We start from the raw sequence: 10,778 nt of genomic DNA on the forward strand, positions 1-10,778 counted from the left end.
GGTGTATTTATCACCCCTTGTAGACGAAACAAGTTTACGCCTCGACGCGAAACAGGTCGAAGGATAAACGTCGAGTCGATGAAGGAGTCGAGTTTATTCGTCGATAAATGGATTAGTCGAGCGACAAACGAAACAAAACTACGTGAAAGAGTTGGCGACGCTTGAACGAGTTAAAGGGGGTCGAGAGAATGAAGAAGGAGGGATGGCGAGGGATGGAGACTGGAGCGAGCTCGCAGTGTTCTTTTTTCTTTCCGCGCCGGTTACTCGATTTCCACGATTTTTCTTTATATCGCGACTTTTCTTTCGAATAACGCATTTCTACGCTTTTTTTTTTTTTTTTTTTTTTAATATATCGCGAATATATTTTGAAAGAAGGATACTCTATTTCGGAGGAGGGGCGAGTAAAAAGTTTAGGGGAAAGATGAAAATTGTAAAGTGTAATAGTGGGAGAATAAATTATATAGCCCCGAGTAGAAGGTTTTCCCTCGACGATATCCGTCCAAGGACGAACAAATTGAAGGTTTGAAAAGAAAATTGCAAAAGGAAAAATTGGAAAGGAGTTGTGCGATCCCTCCGGCAATAACCTCTAGGATGACCTCGATTTTTAATAGAGGTCATCCTCTCCTTAAGCCTGAGATAAAAGCGTGGGTAAAAAATAGAAGTTTCTTTCACGAGGAACCAGAAGGATAGGCCAGAATAGAAGGACATCTGCAAGTCTCTTTGCCCGTCCATGATTCACCTTCCGGTCGTATAAACTTGCTCGAAGGGTAATCGGACTCGTAGAAAGCGAATTCTGTGGAAATCCGTGTGTGCGTGCGCCTGACTCGAAGCCACGACACTGTTTGCGATACAGGGCCTCTGGTTTGCTCAAATTAACGTTGGAAGGGATGAATGGGGTGCTGGTCGACTGGAAAAAGCGGTGAAAGCGGTGATATTCCGATTACTTACCCCCTCTTTTGTCACTGTCGTGTGGTTGCGGATTTTTCAGATAACCACATCCCTGAAGGAACACCCTTGGAATGGCAATTGATAAACTTCCCCGTTGCACTGGACACGGCTATTTTTCAACGGACAAAGGGACGGGGATACCTCTACAACTACCGATTAATGCTCGTGTCCCGCCTAATTAATTATGCGAACAGATAAAACGGGAACGAATGGCGGCTGTCCCGGATTCTCGAGATCCTATAAATAACAGGGAAGGAGGGGTAACGTAAAAGGGGTGGGTTTGGTTTGGAAACGGCGCGAGGGATGAAATAGAGTTCATCTTTAGGAATTGTAACCATTCAAAAGATTCTAATCTTTTATGAATTATTTTCTGATATATATCCTTAGTGGAATAGAAATAGGCAACTTGGGAGAGTTGAAAATATTGCTTCGTTTCTTTGTTACAAACTTGGATGTATAGATTATACCTCTGTGTATTTTATGGATATTTTTATGGATATTTTTAGTCTTGAATAATTCTTAGAATTTTTGGAATAATCATCAATTTTCGACAACAAATCTTCTCGTAAAATCTCACTATCTTGATAAACATAATTTTGTTCTTACATAATTTTTTATTTGGATCCAATTAAGGAAATGAATCGAATTAAAATGCATCAACATGAAACATAGCTTTCTTCTTCGAGTTAACACAAATTCCCTTTAAATATTTCTCTGTTATTCTCCATCGAAAAAATTGAAAATTATTTTCAAAAGACAGTTTCTCAAAGAAGTCAGCTCGCCTAGATTTCTCTGTCGCGAGAATGTTGACAATAGAGAAATAAAATTTCAGATGTCTCTCAAATTCACCTGGAAATTCTGTTTTCATTCGACGGAAAGTCCCGACCGAGTTCGCCTTTGTTCGATTCTCGAACAGGTGAATCGACTTTGACGCTTAACACTCCAACCTTATTTCTCCTTGCTTCCCTGGCTGGAATTAATTTCGCTTCACGGAAAGAAAGATACAACAAGACACGTGCTCGGCTAGATTGTTAAACGAGTCTTCTCTAGCTGGAAGCGAAATACGCGTGCATTTATATACACGTGAATCCTTGACACAGGCCCTACACGCGGCCTGGCTCGGTTTGAAAGCATCGATCAGCAATTAACAAACGAGTTTGCCTCGCCTCTCGACCATCGAGAGAACTCGAAGAATCCATTAGGTGTACGATGGCCCCTCGGTATGCAAATTGACCGTGTCGAGTAATCGCATCGAAGCATCTTCCACTCTGCGGCCGTGTAAAAAATTGAAAAATTGAATAAATAAATGGGGATAAAAAATCATGCGAGGATTTATATTTTAAGATCTTGGGATCTGGGAGGAAGAGGTAGGAAGAAGTGGTAGATATATTTTCAGAGAATCGTTGTTGTTTGGATTAGTATTTGGGGAGGATTGATATTAGAGATGGGAGAAAGATCGTGCTTTAGATATGATGTAGAGGAGAGCACTTGTCCTTGGTTGGAAAGGAATAGCGGGGTAAGCAGGTTTCTAAGTATATTAGCGCGAAAAGAGTGAATTTTGATCGGGAAATTTTCCGCAACGATCGCGAAAATCATATTTAACCAAGCACTTGGTTAATCGTCGTCTCTGATCTGTTTATCGTCGATTGTTTCAGGTGCTATATTCACTCATGACCAAAAGGATAGCAGTACGGAGTTGGCCTTCAAGTATGCCGTGTACAAGATCAACAAGGAGAGGCTCATACTGCCGAAAACCACGCTGGAATACGACATACAATACGTGCCAAAAGATGACTCGTTTCACGCGTCGAAGAAGGGTGAGTGATGATTTTAAAATCTCATTCCATTTGCATTAAGAGTTGGAGAAAATTTGATATAAATCAAAACGTATATATCTATTGCAAAAATAGAATATTTCCATTTAACAATTATGGAATAACGATTTATATTTATACGAGGAAACGTTTATTCGTAAAATATATTTATATCTATTTTCTCCAATATAATTTTCCTTAGTTTTGTATTTTTTAAAGTTCATTCAAATTTAATATCGACTCGTTCATTGCTGTTTATCATATTAACATGCGACAAAATTTAAAATGCTAAAAAGAGGTGAGGTAAAGACGATATTAAAATCAGTCTGAAAATACTTTCTTATCAGACGAGGTAATAAAGAATGGATCACGATAGCATTATACTATAACCTGATCAGAGATAATGGGTTTACTCATGGCATTATTAGAGCCTCCCCTTCATCGACTCTCAAATACACGTTATCAGTTAGCCTAGTCTGGTTTAGCTTATAATATCATTTACGTGAAAATTTTATCTCCTCGACAATTTCTTCCTTTTTTAAACCGTTGGTCATGACCGTGCAATTTCTTCAGAATTCAAAATGGCACAAATATAATACCGTTAAAAAATCAACAAATTTCTATTCGAAGACAGTTCGATATAACCCTTTCTCAAGACCGTTCGTCTTCGAAATAAGCTTATCGAGGCGTTATATCGCGTTATATCGAAAATTGAAAAAACGTACAATCCTATTTCACGTATTTATAGCTGATCGACACGCGTCTTGCTTTACGACGTCGTAAGTCCGTTTCGCTTCTTCCCGAATCGAGCAGATGTTGCTCGTGATTTTTATTTTATTCTTCCAACGTAACTGGCAACGTATCAATAGAGAAAGGCGATAAAACTTCGTGATTCGCGTGAATAGGCTTTCAGAAAGATCCACGGCGAAATTCATTATTTACCTGGTAATCCGTCAGCTGTGCCGTTTTCATCGCTGTCCCTCGCGTAAACCCAGTCCCCGTGGAAAATCAGATCAATGGATTTACTCTTTTTCTTTCTACCGGATCGTCCATCGTTCCGTAAACGGATGATCGGGTTCTCGGGATCGATGCGCCCTGTCCATTTTCGATTCGATTTCCCTTCGACAATAATAGATTTTTTTTTTCGAATTTCCCTTCCTGCATTGTTGTGCTTTTCTTCTACGTTGCAGTTTTCTTCTACGTTTTTTTTTTTTTTTGAAAATTGAAATTTAAATATATTCAGAGAAGTAAATTTCAATTACGTCTCTTTTTATTTTTTTTTTACGCAATGTATATTTTCTTTTTTAAATTCTCGAGTGATTTTGATATTCCTCCATTGGTATAAAGAAAGGACAGAAAAATTTCATTGCTTTGAATGTTCTTTGAAAAGAAAATAATTGATCGATAATAAGGATCATTAATAAGGGAAATTAATTAGATCGGAGAGATTCTGTATATAAAATGAATGTGCATGTTTACGATGATATGTTATTTGTTCTTAAAAATCCTTGACAATGCCGTTCGAACCTGTTTAGTCAGTCAAACTTCTGACGATTATCTCTACAAGGTTGTTGGTTCAGTGGCTACAAGCCAGCAGATACTTGTTCGATTTTAGCCATTTCTTTATAGCCGTGACTTTTCTCTCGACTCTTCTGTAACCTTTACTCCCCGATAATACAGATTCTTATCACTCTTCAGATAAAGGAAAAAGAAAAATTCAACGTTCCGTTATTTCCGTCACCGATCAAGATAAAGATATCCTCTTCAAATCTCATCAATTTCCAACTTAAAAATATTGAACAAACTTCCTCAATCCTAGATATCTCATCGATTTTAGATTTTCATCGTAAATAAATTATTCATCAATTTGAAAAAATCCAAGACACTATTGTATCATCCAAAATCATCTACCATAGATTAATACATTCAACGTCTCTCAATCCTCCTCAATTTCAAACCTTTCCCTTTAACCCCAAATCATCTCACATTCGAACATTATCTTATCGTTCTTCACTTCGGAAAAAACTCAAGGAAACGCGATTTCACCAGATTGTCTTCATAAAAAAAAAGAGACACATTTCCTCGACTCCCCCCTATCAACTCCCATCAACGCTCGCAAACGAGGTTAAACCCGACTCGTGCGAGAAATCTCTCGAAACGAAACGGTGTCACATTCGAAGTTATTGTCCGGAGATATTCGCCAACACTTTGGTTCCCCCATTCACGTTCATCTTCCTTCCGTTTCCTTCCGTTTACAAGGCCTATCGTCCGCTCTTTAAACGGAGGCAAGAGAAGAGGAGGCTGTCGGCGAAGATACGTGTTTTCCCATAGAGGCGGTTGTAAGGGTCTCGAGAACAAGCGAACAACATTGTTGCCACGGCGCGGTTGTATGCATGCAAATGCGCATCCCATCCGCATGGCCAGAGATGAAGCTTGTGCAAAACCGTTTGTTTCGCATAAACGTTATCTGCCCTCGGCCGTCGGGCATTTTTACATTTTTACGGTTATACGCATACGTGCAGGATGAAACGACGGTGGCCGGTTATCGGCCCAAGAGTCGATAACTGAAACTTGTGGATTTCGATGCTGGCTCGGTTTATTAGAAAATCCGTGTTTCTGTGCAACGGGATTTTAAGATGAGTTTTATTATTCTCGGCTTGGATTTCTTGTTCAACAATTATTTTACGTGAGAAAGTATTGCATTGTGATCAAGGCAAGAATCGAAAGACTAATTTGTCTTATTAAAAAGAAGTGGAAAGAAATTGTGAAACACGAAGATGAGTATATAAAGATATTAATCTTGCAAATCTTCCATATTTATTCAAGAAACAAGCGAGAAATAATAGTGAGCTGTCGCTGTAAATTCTTGATCTTCTGACTTTAAAATTGACAGATTCAAAAATTTTTTCCTCAATTTCTCTCGAACGAACATCGAGATTCCTATAATTTTCCAAATAGGATTTCCAAACAACTTTCCACCTTCGATTCTACGACAATTATCATCACCGTTTTATTCTCAAAATTAATCTCAAAATATAGTTGAAAGTTTCTTCCAGCAATATTCCTTGTGAATTTGAAACTGGGACTTTCTCGAACTGTTATTCCGCACTTCTAAGATCTCGATTCTAGAATTTTCTAATTTCTACGAATTGTAAGGTGTGTGCAGTCTAATGAGGAACACGTTGAATGATAGATCGGGCAAAAGAAGACGGAACTCGGTACAATGTCACGTCTTGTCACGTGTTCAAGAGCACCTCTTGAAGTCTCTATTCTCGATTCCTCGAACGAATAAAGACTCTCCACGATTTCTTCTCCATCTTCGATCTTCCGCACGGAGTCTGTGAACACATATATATATTCTCGTATTCTCTCAAACGGAACTCGATTGTGAGCCATTTTAGCTACCTCATACAATCGATTTTAAATTATTGTTCGTGTAAACGAATTTTGTTGCGACGTGATATTCTCTGTGAGGAATTAATGAATGTGTGGCATTGGAAGAATGATTGAAAGAAATTTTGCGAATATTATTGATTCTATGAATTTCTGTTGCAGTCGCGTAATACGTGATTATTTATTTGAACGCATAAGTATATTTGGTAAAACGAAAAAGTTAAAGTTCGATAATATTTCATAACTAAGAAATAAGAAAATTATATTAGTCGAAAAGTAGAAGAGTCGAGGTTTAATTTGTCTCTTGCTCCATCAGTTTTCGACCGATTCTAACAAAGTTATGGAACTTGAAAAGTTTGACGATTTTTCAAACTTTTACTAAACTCCTAATTCGATGATCAGATACTATATATAAGAAGGAATGAAGATTGAGTGAATGTTGTGCGCAGAATTGTCAGAAAAATTCCCGTGTCTGGAAAAAGTAGGAGAAAATAGTACTGTTAGTGAACTAGTTATTGGATCCCATCTGTTATTTGTTCCTCGATATCCATTTGCTAACAGTATATAAGTTATAACATCGCTAGTTTAGTATCACCACTACTTTTTCTCTTTCTTTTCATAAAGACAATTTTTCTCTAACAACTCTAATTACGTATTTTCGATTCACGAAATTGTAGTGATTCAATTCTTTTTTTATTAATTTTTCCATTTAAAGAACATTTCTGTGTTCCACTCACAGAGATCACCAGAATTATCGAGTTTCTTCATTCTTCTATTTGCATTTGAAAATTATTTAAAATATTCTTTTTTGTTCTTCCATTGGTATCATATAAATTAAATAAATAATGGGCTCAATTTCTACAGAGATAATTTTCTGGCAATTCTAGCGATACAAATTTTATAATCTTCTTTATTGGCTCTTCCATTTACATTTTGAGAAGGAGAAAGAATATTCTTCAAAAGAATTATCAAAAGATCAAAAGAATTAAATTCTGCAATCGACGAATTTTTGTATTTACCCTTTCATCGAATGGGTAAGTAAAGTTTTTATTTTCACCCCTTTTCCCCCCCTTCTCTTATCGAAGATTTTCCACTGCTTGTCCGTAGGCAAGGGTATTTCGAAAATCCAGCAGCCGCGGCACAGCGAAATCTGCGAATAATGGTGCCTACTAGCTAGTCTCAAAGGTTTTGAGGCGGAGATTAAACCGAGCATATCCGCCGATCGTATTTCAGACCCAGGTCAACGACGTGCAGCCGCTGCTCTTTTCGCGATTTAAGCTTCGTTCTTGGGCAGCATCTGCGCCCAGAATTTCTGCTACCGCCGCCTCTATATTCCGCTTCGCAATTCTTTATACACGGTGTATAAAGTCAATCGAAAGTCAGCATTTAGATTTCGTGCCGTTTAATCCGTTTCCCAATAATTTATCAAATGTTTCATACGCGATGGTAATATTAATATTAACGTTCGAAAGGCAAAGGTACAAAGAATATAAGAGTTTGAAGATTATTAAAAAAAGAAAAATAGGATCGAAACAATAATAAGTCGCGCTTCGACAAGCGTTCCTTTCTCGCTCGTTGTTCTAAGATTCTGTTTGTGATCCGTGTCATGTGCGAGAGGGAAAGGAGAAGATCGTTGTAAGAAAGTTTTTCGTTTCCTCGAAATTTCGCTCTTTTATTAAAACGCGACAAACTACAGCAACTGCTACAATCGCTTTTCCTCGGCTTTTCTTTTATATCCGCCGCGTTGACACCAAAAATAAAAGATCAACATTTTTACTTTCTTCTTCAAAAATTTTCGATCTTCCTTAAAGATATATCTGCAATTTTCACTCAAATTTTCATGTAGAAATATTATTTAATTCATATAATGATATTTGTTTTTTATTTCTTCCATAAAATTAATTTGAACTCGTAAAAAACATATCTTTGGTTTCTTATGCATAATTTCTATTCCATAATATTATTAAATTATTATAAAATTGTCTCTTGACATCAAATTTAATTCGAATTCCGATTTGAATTCGTAAATTTGATATAATTGGATATTTTTTTACCAATTGTTCGACTTTCGTTTTCTACTATGTGCATTCTTAGAAGTTTATTTCACTGGATGTGGAAGAAGGAAAGATAAGTAAGAGAATAAAAGTTGGGAAATAGGTACGATAGAGAAAAGAAACAGAGATTCGCTCTTTCTGGAAAATTCACGAGCGAATTTCTTTCTACACCGGTTCGCGCAAAGTAACATCTTTCTCCTACATAATTTTTAATTAACTAATTTTAATTATTCTCAACGTCATATTAAATTCTCAAATAACCGCACACATTCTATTATCTGAATTCTAAATTTTAAACGCTTCTATATTCCTTTTTCGGCATCAATCTTCTTAAAATTGAAAATTTCTTAAAGAATTTGATTCACATGCTAATCTAAACTATTTTATTTTAGAAAAATAATTCCAATAATTGAAAGAAATTTCAAAAGAGTACATCGTGTCCCATTAAGAACGGAAAGACAGATGTCGCAGGGGGCATTGATATAAACGGCCGAAAAGACGATTCTCAGACGGTGTGATATTGATTTCACGACAGGTGAACAGATTTAACGCACAATTACTCTGATTGAATGAGGTTGGCCCGGAGAATTGGCGACATCAAAGGACAAACCGGCACTCGCCACCTCGTTAAGGGAAGTTGAAAGGAGCAAGGGATGGACACGTCCAGAAAGAGCTCCCTGTACCTGCCACGCTTTGTTATCTGCTTCCAGTATTTCTTGAAAACACTCTGCTCATTTGTCGGCTAAATAGTGCTCTATGGTGGAATTAAGCATTGCGAGAAAATCGCGTACCTTTTTGAAATTAGTATCATTCATTCTGGTAAAAAAATAAAAAGAAACAATCATTTCGATATATCGTTTTTAGAGAATCGAGAAATACGAGCTTTCGTCATATTCGAAGAAGAGATTTTAATTTCTTAAACGACTTCATCGAGGTTTCTCGAGCGACACGACGATTACGCATTCACGTTTTCCTCCTCCCTTTTTGTTTGGCAAACATCTGGAAATATTTCTGAGTATCCTATTATCTCGAGTCTTTTGTATCCTAAGAAGATTTCTTGGCAAAGAGTACATCGTTTATACTACATAAGTTATAGTATAATTACGCATTCGAGCTTTTCCTTTTACAAGCCAAGGATTCAACCCAGTAAAAAATATCGCGCATATCCTGTGTCATCGTTCAATCGTAAGTTGATACTCGTCGATGGCAACGACCTGTTACGTGAATAATATCGAGCGTCGATTTTTTAGTCGATTTTCGAACTCGTTTAAATCGAGCTGGCCTCGAGCTTTTTCTTTTTTTCTTTTTTTCTTTTTTTTTTTTTGACGTGTTTCGAATTTTCGTCACCCTGGAAATTTATCGGCTGCGTGGAAATTGGAGAGAATACGTACGACATTGGAAAACTTGAAGTCACGACACACTTTCATGAAATACAGAGGATTGACGAAAAAAGATAAAGATGGCCAAATGCCAAGTTATATATAACGATTTTTTAAATATCGAATTTTGGAAACGAAGATTGTAAAGTGTATGAACAATCATTGGGAACAATATTTAAATAATTTCACTGAGAGGCGAATATATTTTCACAGTAGAATAAATTAATATTGGTCAAACATGAGAATGTAAAAATAAAAAAGGAATATAAAAATAATGTAAACTGCGTGGAACAAATTGTGATCCCTGAGAAATCGAATTTCTTGCAATACTTTGAGAGTTGTTTTATTCCATTAAAAAAAGGAAAGGTCGACGAATCGAATCTCGATCAACCCCTAAGCGGGTTGAAACACGCGGGGTGAACGTTCGTCGATGCGAACGACGTTTGTACAGCACCGGTTTGTTAAGAAGATTAACTTCTTTTACTTTTATCGTCCAACATTTCCAGGAGGGAAACTTTTCAAACAAAAGTCGTGAATAAATTCAAATTCGACTTTGATATCTTCTTCCTTTTCCCCTTTTACATTTTTCATGGTTACAAAGGTCTTCTTATTACCTTACGAGGAAATTCTAATTCTAAAGAAAGTGTACGTATGTATGTAGCGTGAAATGAATTACACACGGAGCAAAAGCGAAAAGTCTTGCTTTGAAAGGATAATTTTATGCAACAACGTAATAGAAATTAAATTATCGTATTAAACGTTTCTTATTAAAATTTACATTTTATATACTTAAATGATTTATTGCTCTGTTTCGCATCATTATACTTGAATCTTCAAGAAATAACTTTAACCCATTAAAATGATACTCCCTCCTAAAAAAAAATTACTTGACACACAAAGTGTTAATGAAAATAAAATATATCGATCGAGACTTATTTATTGTTATAAACAATTTCTTATCAATCTTTCGAAGCACCATTCGAGAAATAAATAACACGACCGCACGGTACAGGTGCGATGCATTTCCGCTTGCATGTAGTTTCCGGGGCGTGCATCAATTTGTGAAGAGAGAGAGAGAGAGAGAGAGAGACGAATTAGATTTTTCTTCTCGATCCGTTTCGAACGTGACTGACCAATCCTTGGCGACCAGATAGATCGATGCCTACGCCATTTAATTGGCGCGCCCCTTA

At 36.7% G+C, this 10,778-nt stretch overlaps 1 protein-coding gene across 8 annotated transcripts in view; it reads left to right on the forward strand.

Annotated features, from left to right (window-relative positions):
• The window catches only part of LOC102677513 (glutamate receptor ionotropic, kainate 2-like), a 124,989-nt gene that overhangs the window by 37,443 nt on the left and 76,768 nt on the right, over nucleotides 1–10,778 (forward strand). For all 8 annotated transcript variants that reach the window (XR_004149886.1, XR_421222.2, XM_006612206.2 and 5 more), the window contains one exon: nucleotides 2,604–2,765. Coding sequence is in view for 6 of the 8 variants with exons in the window: in XM_006612206.2 (XP_006612269.1) it covers nucleotides 2,604–2,765 (162 nt within the window). In the remaining 2 variants the exon portion in view is untranslated. The remainder of the gene's footprint in view (nucleotides 1–2,603; nucleotides 2,766–10,778) is intronic.

The sequence above is a fragment of the Apis dorsata genome, unplaced genomic scaffold (genome assembly GCF_000469605.1).
Source record: "Apis dorsata unplaced genomic scaffold, Apis dorsata 1.3 scaffold_99, whole genome shotgun sequence".
NCBI classification, from domain to species: Eukaryota; Metazoa; Arthropoda; class Insecta; order Hymenoptera; family Apidae; genus Apis; species Apis dorsata.